Source organism: Vombatus ursinus, unplaced genomic scaffold, assembly GCF_900497805.2.
Source record: "Vombatus ursinus unplaced genomic scaffold, bare-nosed wombat genome assembly UNPS02011649.1, whole genome shotgun sequence".
NCBI lineage: Eukaryota > Metazoa > Chordata > Mammalia > Diprotodontia > Vombatidae > Vombatus > Vombatus ursinus.
The window spans coordinates 26028-40725 of NW_020951427.1; the positions used below are offsets into that span (position 1 = coordinate 26028).

Below are 14698 nucleotides of genomic sequence, written 5' to 3' on the forward strand. Positions count from 1 at the left end.
AGCGGGGAGGACGCGGATCCAAAAAGCCGAGCGTGGGTCCCGGCCGTCGTGGGCTCGCGGAGGGCCGGCCCCGAGCTGAGCTGCCCCCGCCTCCGCCTGTGCCGCCGCGGTCCGGCCTCGCGCTCAGCTCGAGCCCCTCAGCCTCAGGCTCGGCTCGGCTCGGCTTAATCGGGCCCTCCCCGCGCTCGGCTCCGTGCGGCCCCGGCTCTGCAGCACCTGCGCCCCGGCCTGGCTGTGGCTCCTGCTCCTGCACACTCCTCTGCAGCGCGAGCCGCACAGCTGCTGCAGCTGCCGCCGTGTTGATAACCACTGCATCCTGGGAGCTCAGCCCTCTCATTGGCTAGCCGGGGAAGGAAAAACGCTCGGCGCCTCCTCCCGGCCGCGGAGCGCGCAGCGCCCCCCAGGGCCCGTAGGAGCGAATAGCAGGAAGGCGGCCCCCGCCAGTGTCCTTGGGGCCGCTAGCAGCCGTAGCCCGTTAAGTGGTCGGAGCCGGGTCGCCTGTGCAAGGCCCTCCCGGCGCTGGGCGCAGCCGTGTGCACGTGCTGCCAGCGCCACCCCTTTGGCTCTTACACTGGGGTCTCAGAGTCTTCGTTCCAGGCCTATCAAGCTAAAAACGTCACGGAGCCGTTTGGGAGCCCTGTACAGGATAGACTGGCCCTCGGGGGTCGGCTAGACTAAACTGGGAGTCCAGGAGGACCCCGTCCCCCAACATACACGGGCAGCCCTCCAAGCGCTATAGCGACCCGGAACCATTTCTTGTCTGAGCAGCTAATCATTATGGATCGACATCTGCTTCTAGGCCACCCACACCCGGCTAACGCTAACCTCGACGCCCTATTTGTTCCTAAAAGCCCAAGTCCGATCCCACTCCATGACGCCCCCTCCCTTGAACAGCTTACTGGTTCCTTCTTCCATATGTTCGCATGACATACTCGCTCCCCTACTGGGCTGTACAAGGCCCGGGCAGCGGGAAACGCAAGAGGGGCTGAGTGCTTGGCAAACCCTCTTGTGCACACAAGTACTCATTAAGCACAGCGTGGGGGTCCATACACCACTATCTCCTAGTTCATCTATATGCTGGGGAGGTTAAAGGATAAGGAAGGTGTTTGGGGGCCCAAACCAGCCTTTGCAAAGCAGGCCCAGGAGGTGCAATAGGAGCTTCACCCGGAGAAACAACTTTATTGCTGAGGTTCCAAGAGGAAATACCCCTCCCCCTCCCCCAACTATCAGTCTTATCACCTAAACCCGGCGATTAGGCCTGCACCACTTCCTGCCCAAATGCCACAATTTGAGGTGGTTACATCTGTCTTCAGTAAAAAAGAAACAGTACTTCCTTTCCCAAAACAATGGTGAAGCTCAAGTGAGCCCTGTAGGCGGCCCCTCTCCTGTAGGCCGAGGGAGAGGAAGGTGCTTCAGCCATTTTATGATCTGCCTCCCTCCCCCCAATCCCCCCAATCACGAGAGTTTAGGGCAGACTTCATCTTCCAAACTCCCATGACAGCCTCTCAGAGGGAATATGGGGGTGGGGGTGGGGGTGTGTTCAAGAGCAAAAAGTACAAATGGGAAACTCACAACTGATTCCTCCCAAAGGGCAGCTACCCTTTGGAATGGGCAGGAGGTAGCTGGTGCCACTACCAAGAAAAAGGCTTTACCTGAACAGAGTCTGCTTTTCATTGCAGCCCCCCTAACTCTAGGGTTTTTTAATAATCCCCTTACTGAAGACCCCTCATGCATAGATGAAGTAGGAAGCCATCCATATTTGAAATCAAAGTTGCCAAATATTTCCTTAAGTGGCTGCTGGTTGGTGTCTAAAATTCTTCTTTTAAGTGTTAGCTTTTACAAAAAGTTTTGTCCCCAGTTGCAGAATACAAATATGTTAAGTTTTATCAGCTATTCTTCCATTGTTATTCCTAAGAATAAATGTTGATTGGAGGAGGAGGATGGGGAAATGAGTATGAATACTTTGAGGTGGGAGGAGTGCATCCTCAAAAAGTGAGTCTTAACCTCCCCCCCAGCACTTTTATATTCATTATCTTATAGCAGCCCAATAATCACCTTCCCCCCCCCCAAAAAAAAGGGCAGGAAAGGAATTATCGTCCCCAACCAACAGATTAAAAAACTGTGACCCAGAGAAATCTGGTGATTTTACCAAATGGCAAAGGGGAAAGTCTAGCATTCTTTCTTCCAGTTTGGGCTCATTCTACTTCACGTGTGATGAATGAGTTGGAATAACTAAACAGAGTCAATATGCACCAGAACAGGTGTGTCTGTTTTTTTGTTTTTGTTTTGAGAGATAAGTAAAATTTTCAAACAAAGCCTAAGGGCTCCAGTTGAAGGTCATTAATAGCCAGCTCAGCTGCCTTCCTCTCTGCTGGGTGGGGAGGATGGGGTTTTTATCGCCCAAGTTAATTTTTTGTTATCCATGGATATAGATGTATGGCTAGTCCAGGAGAACTGAATTTTTTCTGGTTTTTCTATAAAAGCACAAGTCAAATTTGGATGAAATAACAGATACCATTGTATAAATGGAAAAAACACTGGCAGAACCAAGTCCAATGTCCAATTGAGCCAGGTTATCCTGAACCTCATCTATCTATAAAAGGAGGATGATGATCCTTGCCTCAGATACCTCAGCTGTGTGTGCGGACAGCACTTTATAAACCACAAAGAGCTACAGAAATGTAAGATAATTATTACTAGTAGGAATGTAGAAGAACTTTGGATAAAAAAGTTAGGGAAAATGCTGGACAAATGCCACGCCTACTCTGGTGGCCTGAGGATAGTAATCAAAGGCTCTAGAATCCTAGCTAGATCAAGGTTTAGTCTTCTTAAAAGAAGACCACCTTTCTTTTGAGCTTTATATGTGTGGGTGTGCACTTGTATAGATGTATATACACACATCCAACATATATGCAGACATTTGTGTGCATACACAGAGTACATGTGTTTACACACACACATAAATAAATATATATATACACACACACACACACACATACACTCACAGAGCCAGATGTACTGTGTGTAAACCTCTCTCTTTACTTACATGCACACTCAGAGCCACTGCATGGCAACTTCTCTCTCTCTCTCATACACACACACACACACACACAGCCAGTCACTGTGTGTAAACTACTCTCCTCACACTTTCTACACACACACACACAGGCACTGTGTGTCAAGTTCTACCACATCTCTCCTGTACTGTTTTGAGATAAACTCAAGACTACTTATGCAAGCAATAAAAAAAAAAAATCCATTGGAAAAAGAAATTCAAGACAAATATATCAGAACAACAAAAAAGGAAAAATCATGACAGTGATTTTCCTCAGGGACACTATAAACCCAAATGCACATTGCTCTGGAGGCCCGAGTATACAAAATAGTACCTGGGCCCATTTCAGAGCTTCAGTGGGAAGTCCATGGAAGGGGAGTGAGGAAGTGCCAAGGTGGGTTACAGTGGGGCTTGTGAGAGGGGCCAATTTGCACACCTAGGTCCCGGCCTACCAATTGGGCCCAGTGCTAAGGACTCCCTCCCCCCAAGAGCCCATTTCCATCTCTTTTGACCCTCCAGGCTCAGTGACCCCGAGGGACAGATAGCAGACTTACAGAATAGAAAATGTAGGTGTCTGACCACACTCATGATTCCAATTATGTGTCACCTGCCCAATGTTCTAGTACAAAAAAAAAGAAAACCTTCCCTAAATTGTCCTAGGGCAAGAGTTCTGTGAAACAGAGAGAACAATGCCAGGCAGGTGGAGATAATGGGCTTCACCATTCTCCATGTCGAGCAGCAGCATGAAGACATCAGGCTCTTGCCACTACAGGTGCTGGAGGGCCCTACTGGAAGGTGAAGAGTTTACCCCACCCCAGGGGCCCTTTGGGCTCAACCTTCCTCAGCACGGCTGGGGCGGGCCAGGGCCAGGCTTCCTTTTTTGGCACAGTGAGGACTATCCTGATGCTTTCTGGAGTGGGTTTGCATGTGGACAGCCAGGTGGTGATTGCGATTGAAAGTCCTACCACACTCAGAGCACTGGTAGGGCCGTTCACCAGTATGGATGCGCTGATGCCGGAATAAATCTGAGGGTCGCCGGAAACCCTTGCCACAATAGGAGCAAGTGGGACAGCCCCGGCTGTTGCCTGTGTGCAGGCGCTGGTGCAGCAAAAGGCTCTTCCGCTGCTCAAACAAGCGCAGGCACTCGCTGCAGTGGTAAAGCCTGGACGTCCGGGTGGATGAAGGCCGCTGCTCCTGGCACGGCCTCCCAGCCAGGGCCTGGTGGCTCTCTGCCTCGTCGGGGAGCCACTGGACGATGGGGCCAGGCACCACCACCTCACCTGGCTCCAAGGAGGCAGGAGGCCCTCCCCACGTGTCTGGCCAGCTGCCCTGGACTGCCCAGTCCTCATCCTCCAAGTGGCTCCGCTGGTGAATGGTCAGGTTGATCTTCAGCCTGAAGCTCTGACCACAGTCTGGACACGGGAAGGCCCGCTCTCTCCGGCGTGGGAGGACACGAGGTGGCTCACTAGCAGCAGGAGGTGGGGGCTTCTCCCTCACCCGACCCTTTGGGAGACCAGGGCGGGGGTGCTCACTTGGCTCTGCTGTGTCTTCTCTGCCTTCGGCAGGAACTGTGTGTTCTGCTTCGCTGGAGCCCTGCCCCAAGTCTAGCTGCTGCGGAAGTGCCTCATCCACTTGACTCTCTGTTTTGATGCTCACAAGTTCATCATCTGGTGAAAAGAATCCACATGTGGTCCTTCAAACAAACCAGGGTCATTGCCACCTCCATGCTAATCAAAAGTGCACCTTTTATTCCAGCCCAACTCAGATCCTCCCATCCTCCCAAGGTTTCCTTAACCACCGGCAAACCTATGATTCTCTTTCTTCTCCACATTTAATGAGCTGGCAGGGAGCTTCAGATCACCGAGCCCAACCCTCTCACATCACGGATGAAGAAACTGAAGTTGAGAGGGGCAGTGACGCCCCCAATGTCACACTGCAAGTCGGTGACAGGACCAGTGAGCAAGGGCAAGGAACCAGAAGCACTAAACTGAGAAGAGCGCAGTGTTTGCTGACCGGAATTCTCTCTCGGCTCCAGTAAGAGAAGGTCAAAGGCAGAGACTTGCTGGAAATCAGGGGAATGAAAGGTCCTATGGTTTTCAGAACTAAGTCCGAGAGCTCCTGACCAGAATCCAGAAAGCCCCCCTGGCCTTGTTAAGTAGCTGTTGACCCAGCCACCCTCTTCTTCACCTGCTCAAATCCCACCCCCTTTATAAAGCCTTCCCTGACTGCTCATCCCCCTGGAATCATCTCTTCTACCTGAATTCCTTTAGCACTCACAGTCTGAACCACACCGTCCGGCACTGGATTCCATCTTGCCTTGTACCATTTTGTTTCCTCAAATAGTTTGTACTTCTAAAAGGCAGGGGTTGTGGTTCTATCATTATCTCAAATAAAATAACGTAAAGAAAATGGTATGTAGACTTTAAGGCATTATATAAACCAAGAACTATCATTATTGTTGTTGTTACCATTACTCTGTCTCCTCCTTAACAGATGTCTGATAAATAAACATCGCCTGCCCACCTGAACTAGACCCGCTGCAGTGGGAGCTGGAGCAGGACTAAGCTAGAAGAGAGATCTATGGGAGACCCTAGAAAACTGTTACATGGGCAGGAGCCAGGCCTCTTCCTGCTACTCCTCCTTCCCTCCTCCTCAGCCTCCACCCAAAATGGCAGTCTGGGTCTTCCGTCCAAGGCTCATCTTTGATAATCCAGGCATAGTCCATTCCATACCAAGGTCAGTGGGAAGTTAGCAATGGTTATGGATAAATGAGGCCTGGCAGCTTGGCCAGAGAACAATCAGGAGCCTCAAGCGGGGATAGATCCTTTTACCTCCTGTTTCCCAAACTCCATAGAAGAGGAGGTAATCACATCACTGCCGAAAGACTCCCTTCGGGGCAGAACCAAGTAGCTGAGCTGATGCCAAGAGGAGGGAAGAAGTAGAACCTCTGGAGACCAGGCTCAATCAGCCAACTGGAGCTGACTTTTTTTTTTCTTTGCACCAGCTGCAGAGTGGGTATCCTGGTTCAGTGAATAGAGGGCTAGGCCTAGAGTCACGAAGACCTGAATTCAAATTAAGCCTCAGTCACTTACTAGCTATGTGACCCTAGGTAAGTCACCTAACCCTGTTGTCTTCAATTTCCTCAACTACAAAGTGGGGACAATAATAGTACTTACCTCCCAAGCTTGTTTAGAGGATCAAACAAGAAAAAAATTTGCAATATGCTTATTATTAGTACAGTGCCTGACACACAGGAGGCATTTAATATACGTTTTTTCCCTTCCCCTATCACTTACCAAGTCTCAGGTAGGGCAGGATTTCCCTCTGTGGGAAGACTGATGCTTCTTCCCCATCTGGTGGTTCTTCCTCCTGTTTAATCGAGGACAAAACATTGATGCCAGCTTGGGGGGGCTCTGTGAGAGAGAGAATCCCATTAAGGTCTTCCTTGGATGCTAGATGTCATGACTGGTACAAGAATGGGACTCAGCATCACTGTTTCCCCAGCAGGTGTGAAACATCTTTGCACACCCTAAGCAGATACCTACTAGTAAAGGCGGATCCCCATCAGGTTCCAGATGAGGACCTGAAGTCAGTCACCCATCAACCATGGCTCAGGAGGTTAGAGCACAGAGTTAATGAGGCCAACATCTCGGAGGCAAAGAAGCCCAGGTTGCTGTCAGCCTGTTAATGACAAAAACTGACATTTCTATAGTGCTTTAGGTTTTACACACATTTTCTAATCAGTCCTAGGAAGTAAGCAGCACCTGCCTATTCTGTTCATCGTATGGGTGAGGAAACTAAGGCACAGGGGAAGGGATGGTTTGTCCAAAGTCACTCAGCTACCAAGGGTCAGATCTCCTAACAGCAGGTCTAGAACCTACTGTACTTCACTCCCCGATCCCTCAGGACAGACTGGAACAGACTGCCAGAAGAGTGTGGAGGACTCTCTCATCTATCCCATTGCCACTTCTCAAAAAACAGCTCTAAAGGGCACACAGTTGGTCAGTAGAATTGTCCTCCTATAAACAACACCCTAAGGGTACAGTGCCCTGGACTCAAAATTATAAGAGGTACAGAGGAAGAGAGACAGCTCGTACCCTTGGAAAACAACCTGATAGCAGAGATCAGACATATACATATATATATCAATAAGAAAATCCAGAAGGCAGGAGATGAAAGGAACAAAGTTAGGTGAAAGCAAATAGGGAGATAGTAGCAAATGGCCAAGTCCTAAGAAAGCAAATAATTTCGGAGAAGATTAGACAGTCTAAGATAGGAGGAAGAAAAAAGGAGAGAAGCCCTGTGTCTTTCTAAAGGGTACAGTGCTGTTCTGTTGCTCAAGGTCTACATAACAGCAAATGACATTAAATTAAGGCAAAATTATTTCAATCTAACTTAAGGTAATTTTTTTGATCACCAGAGATACAACCCCTAGGGGCTTGTTCCCTAAATGTCTTTGAGAAGAGACAAGACAAACTTTTTCCTGGGTGACTCCCCTATGTTTCCTCTGCTGCAATCAAACTGTTATACTCACAGTCCCCAAACTCATCTGGCACTATCCCAACTCTGGTTCAAGTTTCCTCCACCCCAAGAGTAATGTGACTCCCCTTTTTTTGCAATGATAAAATCAAACCTCTCCTTAAGATAAAGCTCAAATCCCACTTTTGCTAAAAAGAATTCCTAGACCATCCTGATCTCTCCTTTGATCTAATGCACTTATTTATTCTCTATGCTCTTGGTAAAAAAAACAAAAACAAACCCACATACCATTTTATGCCATCTTATCACAATAACAGTATTTAGTTTTTCATGTATGTATATCTAATCTTTCTAACTAGACTGGAAAATCCTTTAAAAAAGAGACTATGCCTTATAAACAGGTAACAACTGACATATAATTATACAGAACTTTAAGGCATATAAAGTACTTTCCTCACAAAAACTCTGTGAAGTAGATAATATAAATTATTCCCATTCTGCTGAGGGGAAACGATGGTCAGAGAGAGAGGTTAAGTGACTTCACCATGGTGACAGCTGATACTGATCCTTTTTGGGGGTCCATACCTGTGATTTAATCAGCACGGAGAACTCCCTGTGTGGAAATGCCCTCCACCACTGCAAATTCACAACTTATCTGCAACCCATTACTTTGGAGAGTTGCTTAAGGCTCTGAGAACTCAAGTGACTAGTCAGGACTAGAACCCAAGTCTTCCTGACTCCCGAGCTGGCTCTCTATCCACTATATCATGTTACTGATCTATACCATACCAGTTAGGATATACACCTCTTTGGAGCTCAGGTAGTTCCCAGCACATGTCTTTTTAAGGAGAAGGACTATTTTAGTAAGGATGGGAGGCCCTGTGCTAGCTATAACACATGGGATGTAAAGAGCTATAAAATATAATCAAAACCCCAGGGAAACTTTTCATCTAGTTGGGAAGATATGTCACTTTCATGTATAAACATAAGGTAGCATGTGCTGTGTCTGATTCTGGTAGGGAACTCTGAAGCTAGTCAGAAGACCTCAGTTCACAGCCTGGCCACCTGTTCCCTGACTGGCCACCAGTGAATGTCTTAACTTCTCTGAGCTCCACAGGGTTAGGATGAGGACAGTGCTGTAGAAACCTTTCGATTTTTTATAAATTGAGTTATTATAAGTCTAAAATCAGCAGCACAGACAGGCAGTTTTACCAGGAGATGGCCCAAGGGCCCAGGTCAGAGAAGGCAAGTCTAGCAGAAGAGCACAGGATCCGGAGGGTTTGGTTGGAAGGGACCTCAGGGGCTATTTGGGCCAATTTTCTTATTTTACAGTTGAAGAAATTGAGACTCAGGAAGTGATGTGACTTGCCTAGGACCAACTGAAGAGGTAGTGAGGATGAGAGGTGAGATTTGAATCCAGGTCCTCTGACTCCAGAGTTAGTGATTGTTGCACTGTTCCAAGAGACTTCAACTGGGCTTTCAAAAGGAGGCAGGATTCAAATAAATAAAGAAATGAGAGTTCATTCTAGGCTGAGGGAATATTAGGAGCAATGACACGGAGGGAGGAAAACGCATAATTCATTTATGGAACAGTGAGTAAAAACTAGTGCAGCTAGAGAAGTGGAAAGAACACTAGATTCCCTCAGTCAATAGATGTCAGGTGAACAGCCTGAACCTTGGCTCTGACATTTAACAGTGGTATGAAAACGAATAAAGTGACTTCATCTCTGTGGGCCTCCATTTAACTGCCAAATGGGCAAAATACTTGAACTTGTTTACCTCACAGCGTTTTGAGAAAAGCACTTTGTAAACCTCAAATTTCTATGAAATTGTGAATTATTACTATTACTGTTCTATGAGGTTAGAATAGGCCCTGCCCTACAACTCACTGCCCTCAGAAAATCTTTGCCCTTCCCCTCCCCTCCAGGAGGGCAGCAGCTACAAAAGAAGCTCTGAACAGTTCCAGAAGTTGGGCCCCCAAGCCATGTGTCAAATGTTTGTCATCTACTTCAGCTCCTGCCCGGTCCTCTGACTCACCAGGTAGGCTTGGTTCAGTTGGGCTTGCTTGTGCTTCTGAGTCTGGAGGATCTGTGAGAACTGGTTCTTCCTTTGTTTCCTCTTGGGCAGGTTGAAGTTGCTTGGAAATATACTCTGCAGAAGGTAGGTCTGGGGCAGGGGGAAATATACATGACTAATATCAAGGAGAATATATAGATCCAGGGTAGATCTGTCGTATTTCCAGGATTCACCAGAAATCTCTTGGAATTTCTAACAGAAAACCTAATTCTCAGGCAATTATTTTTCTCTGGGGTAGTGACTAGGTGCAGAACCACTGCCTGCCTTGTACCTGTGCCTCTCTGAGAATCCTAATGAAATCTAGAACGTTAGCACTGGCTAAGACTTCAGAAATGATCTTGTCTAGTGGCTTTGTTTTAAAGACGAAGAAACTGAGGCCCATAATGATGAAATGATTTTACAGCTGACAGTGCTTAGCACTAGAGGCACACCTAGAACTGAAGTTCTGGATTCTCAGTCCAGTGTTTTCTATTACTCTGCACTGCAGTAAGGGTGAAGGGGAATAGCTCTTTGTCCCAGGGTAAAAAGAATGGCATAAGAAACTGATATGGATACAAATGAAGAAACTCTGAAGGGCTGGGGTTGGGAGGGCCAGATTACAAATCTGGAGCCCTGCAGTTAACTAGTTCTTATTGGTGTGGTCTTGGCCCCTGTTTCCCACACTCTGAGCCTCAATTTTGCTTTCAGAAAATATAAATTGACATAAATACCAAAATCTCCCCAGGGTACAAAGGAAGTGCTAGTGGAGAAACTAAGCACAAATCTGCATATAAAAATGAATGGTAGTATTTCCTGTCAGCACTGCATTCCCAGAGTCTTCCATGTTGTTTCTACCTCATACTTACTAGTACTTAGTTTTCCAGGACATGACACTTCCTCATCTGAGCCCCACTGGTCCTTATGGCATGGTTTTTCTCCTCGCTCGATCTGAGAGAGAATATCAGGCTTGGAAACAGCATAGTCTATGCACAGGATGGAAGAAGAAGACACAATCAGTCTGACTACTGGATGTGGGCAGGTAGAGTCAACCAAGGAGATAACAAAGCAAAGCACTTCAAGTCAGCCTGGAACACATTAGTGGCACACATACTCCCCCTTCCTATGGAAAGATGAAGCCCAGGCCCCCCACAAGTCACTACCCGAAGGCCGAGGGGCTGAGATCAAATCAAAGTCAAATCTACAAAATGCATGACCCCTAGAAGCTCTTTAATGGGGACCAAGTCTGGTATCTTACCCAGGGAGACCAGCATCTCATAGTTGCCCCTCATCACATGCTTGTAAAGCTCCTTCTGCCACTCCTCCAGCTGCCCCCACTCCTGCTCCGAAAAATACACGGCCACATCATCAAACGTCAGGGGCACCTAGAACCACAAGTATCATACACTCTCACACACATACACACAACTTGGTCTCCCCTGCTCCCACCATTCCTGGTCTAGAAGAGATTACCTTGGGGACCTCGCCCTTGCTGCCTGGGGGGAGCCGCAGGATCCAGAAGTTCCTGTTTCTCAGCAGGTTCTCCATGTTCTCCAGCCTCCTCTGCAGCAGTCCGTACTCCTGGAGCAGGGTGCCCAGCACGGCCCACCTGCCCTCCAGCTGGTTTTCAATCTCCACAGCTACCCTCTCACAGTCTGCCAGCTTTTTCTCTGCTGTCCCTGTCCGACCCTCTAAGGTGAATAATCGGGCCAGGCACAAGTCCACCTTTTTTTCCACAGCTTGAATGGCAGCCACCACAGTCCACAGGGTGATCTCTGGAGAGTGCAAGCATGAGTCCTTCTCAGGAGACACCTGCAGAGCTGGGGAGGTCAGCAAAGCTCTCAAGGATGCAGACTGTATATCTTGCTCAAGGGCCTATTAGCAAAGAGAATTAGAGATGGACTCAGGATTATAGGATAACATATTTTGTTTTATTTTTTAAAATAATCCACCACTTCAAAAAGAAACCTGGGAAGAACAACTCCTAAGCTCTAATAACACAGTCAATACGGTGCTGTCAACATTGTAGGAGATATTGTAGGGCTTTATACTATGCTACTCTAGCAGGCATCCTCATTACCTTATTACAACATTACTACAAAAGATTACAATACAGATTAGAATACAAGATTTTATTACAATCCCTTAACAGGCATATCCACCTCCATCGTCTTCCAAACAATCTTTTTTGATGGCACCTGTCTAATCTTACTAAGGCTATAAATTACAGAACAGCTGTCAATCTGAATTAGTAGAGGGGGCCTTTTTAAATAGAGGATTCTCTAGTCTATTCCAATTCTCTACAAAAATCTAGGCCAAAAAATATCTAATGCCAAAATAATTTCAAGTCTCAAAATCCTGCACCTGAAGAACGACAAAAAAGAAATCGTGTGTGTATCAGAATATTTATAGCATCATTCTTTGTGGTAGCAAAAGGACTGAAAACTAAGTAGATGCCTATCAATTGGGGAATGCCTGTACAAACCATGGTACATGAATACACTGGAATTTAATAACTAATGAGCCCAGTGAATGCAGGGAAGCATGGAAAGACTTAAATGAACTAATGCAAAGTATAACCAGGAAAATAACATGTAAAATTGCTAATTTACAGCTACATGTTGAAATAATGAAACAATCAAAACTGAATGCAATGAAATTATAATGACCAAGCTTGGCCCCAAAGAAGAGGTTTGAGAAGACACCTTCCCCTCATTTGTTTGCAGAGTTGGAGGATAATGGGTGTGGAATAATGCATTCAATGTCTGACTTTTGTGATATATTGGCTAGTTTTGTGGAACTTTTTTCTTCTTCATTATAAGAGAAGATGGCTCTCTGGGGCAGAATTAGAGAAGAGAAATGTAGGTGATTTTTTTTAAAGGAAGATAACAATAAAACATTTAAAACAAAGAATGAGCTAAAATTTAAACAAAATCTAAAAGTCCCAAATTAATTACCAACCAAAGCTAGACATTGTCCAATATTAAAATTCCACTATTAACAGAGGAAATTTGTTTTTCTTCCTCCAAATAAAAACTCAGACAGTAGAAAATACTACTAATGATCCAATGTTAAAAATTGGACTAGAGTCAGGAAAACTAGGTTTCTTAGTCATGACTCCGTCACTCATTTGCTGAGTAGCGTTGAGGTAAGCCACTTCAATCTTTGGTACCTCATACCTGTCTACCCATCATCCCTCAAAGAGTAACTATTAATGGGTGAAATGATGCTGGAAGAAAAAAGCAGACATTATTAGCCCAGTTTAAAATTACTTCAAAACTCTAATGGATCTGTGATTCCAGTGATTCCTGTCCCTGATCTCCCATGTTTACCACTGGGAACCCACCCAAAGTGCTGAGCTCTTTCCTGGAGCTCTTCAGTGAAAGTCAAAAGGATACTAACAGAGCAGCAGCATGACAGCTATCAATTAACTGTTTCTCCCTTAGGCTACAGAAGCAGCCCATCTTTTTGGGTGCCAATACATAAAAAATATGTGTGTGTGTGTATGTGTGTGTATACATATATATACACATATACACATACATACATACATTATATACACACATGTTTTCTGATATCTATTTCAATCTAATTGGTTTCCTTTGTAATTCCATGTATTTTATGTCTTTAAAAAAATTATTCTGAAAAAGGGTCTCTAGGCTTCACCTAGGACACACAACAGGGCAAGGACTTTCATGGATAGCTTCCTTTATACCAGCTCTTTTGCCGAATTCTTTGTAAGACAGCTCCATTAGCCTTTGTATGATGCAAGGACCACAGATTAACAGCTGCTGGGGACCTTAAACATCTGGTCCAGCCCCTTCATGATACAAGAGACGACCCTGAGACCAGTGACTTGGCCACGATCACCTAAGTGTAGGTGGCCGCGGCAGGACTGGAACCCAAGTCGTCGGACTCCAAACCCATCACTCTTTCCGGGGGCTGCCGTAGTCCCAGGACTCACGATCACACCCGATCTCAGGCTGTCTCTCCTCCGCCACCATCAGGGGTGCGCCCCATCATTGCGGACAGCGGGGCCGCAGTGGAGAGGGGGGTCCCCGATTCTCAGCGATCCGCACACTCGCGCCCTCGGGGCGGGGCTGGGGCGTCGAGTCCCCACGCGGGCTCGGGTCTCCTGGACCCACCCATCCTGCGGCGCCCCCCAGCACACACGACCACGTCCAGGCAGGGCAGACCGCGGCCGGAAACGCGCGGAAAGCCACGGCCGCTGCGGGCGATGGGGCCGAGCCTCGCGCCAAGATGCGAGGACCCCCACCCGCGCCGCTCTCCCTCCCGCCTCCCTGTCTCACCGGAGCCGGAGCCGCCTCGGCCATGGTCCCCCGGCGCCCCGCGCGGGCGGGTCTGCCCGCGGCCTGGGCCGCTCGCCCCGGGCGGGAGGCGCTGGTGCCGAGATGCGGAGCCAGAGCCGGCCCGCGCGCAATGCTGTCGACACCGGCTGCCCGAAGAAACTGGAGCCAAGCCGCCCTGTGGTCTCCGTCAAGCCCCGCCCCGGGGCCGAGGACACGTGCCGCCAGGCCCTGCGAGAGCACGCCCGGAGCGCCGACAGCGCCCCCTGCGGACCGTAGGACCTCGGCGTAGGCCGAAGGGCGCAGCTGCGCACGACGGCCGCTTTGTTCCGCCCGGGCTCCGGGTTTTAAATCCACATTCGCTGGGCGACGTACGAAGTGGATTTTAAAAACAACGCACTTAAAAGATGCCGAACCTGAGCAATTTTACTAACCTAGAGCAGTCACGCCGAGGGTGTTTTTAGAGGCTCTCCTTAGGGGCATTTCCACCTGGGGCTGTAATGAATGTAAAGACAGTATCATTACATTTACTGCTGCAAGCCTCAGGGGCGGAGGCCGTTCCCATCGCCGCCCCTCCCCAAGCACAGCAAGCCCTGGCAGGGCCCAGACCCAGGCGGAGACTTCGAGTCCGGACGAGTCAGCGGAACTACACTTACCCGTTTAGGACGAACTCCGAGCGTCAGAGTGGTTGTTACTGGATGGAAGGGGAGGGTTGGGGGCGCTGGTCAGGGTGTGAACTTGGATGGGTAAAGAAAAAAGGGCGTCCAGCCGGCGGGGCATCAAACCGGTGGGGAGGGGTCGGCCC

At 48.0% G+C, this 14698-nt stretch overlaps 1 protein-coding gene across 3 annotated transcripts; it reads right to left on the reverse strand.

The window, feature by feature from the left end:
- Nucleotides 1–3259: 3259 nt before the first annotated feature.
- ZNF783 (zinc finger family member 783) lies at nt 3260–13947 on the reverse strand. Of its 3 annotated transcripts, none has more exons than XM_027856831.1 (7): nt 13897–13947; nt 11060–11461; nt 10845–10926; nt 10456–10572; nt 9572–9700; nt 6352–6468; nt 3260–4722 (listed from the first exon to the last, which is right to left on the reverse strand). In XM_027856831.1, exons 1-7 carry the CDS (start codon nt 13918–13920, stop codon nt 3887–3889), a joined length of 1707 nt encoding a protein of 568 aa, XP_027712632.1. In that variant the 5' UTR covers nt 13921–13947; the 3' UTR covers nt 3260–3886. The 3 variants fall into 3 exon arrangements, with proteins under 3 accessions (XP_027712632.1, XP_027712631.1, XP_027712630.1); XM_027856830.1 differs by having other exon boundaries at nt 3260–4748; nt 6352–6424; nt 10845–10971; XM_027856829.1 differs by having other exon boundaries at nt 10845–10971.
- Nucleotides 13948–14698: the final 751 nt, after the last annotated feature.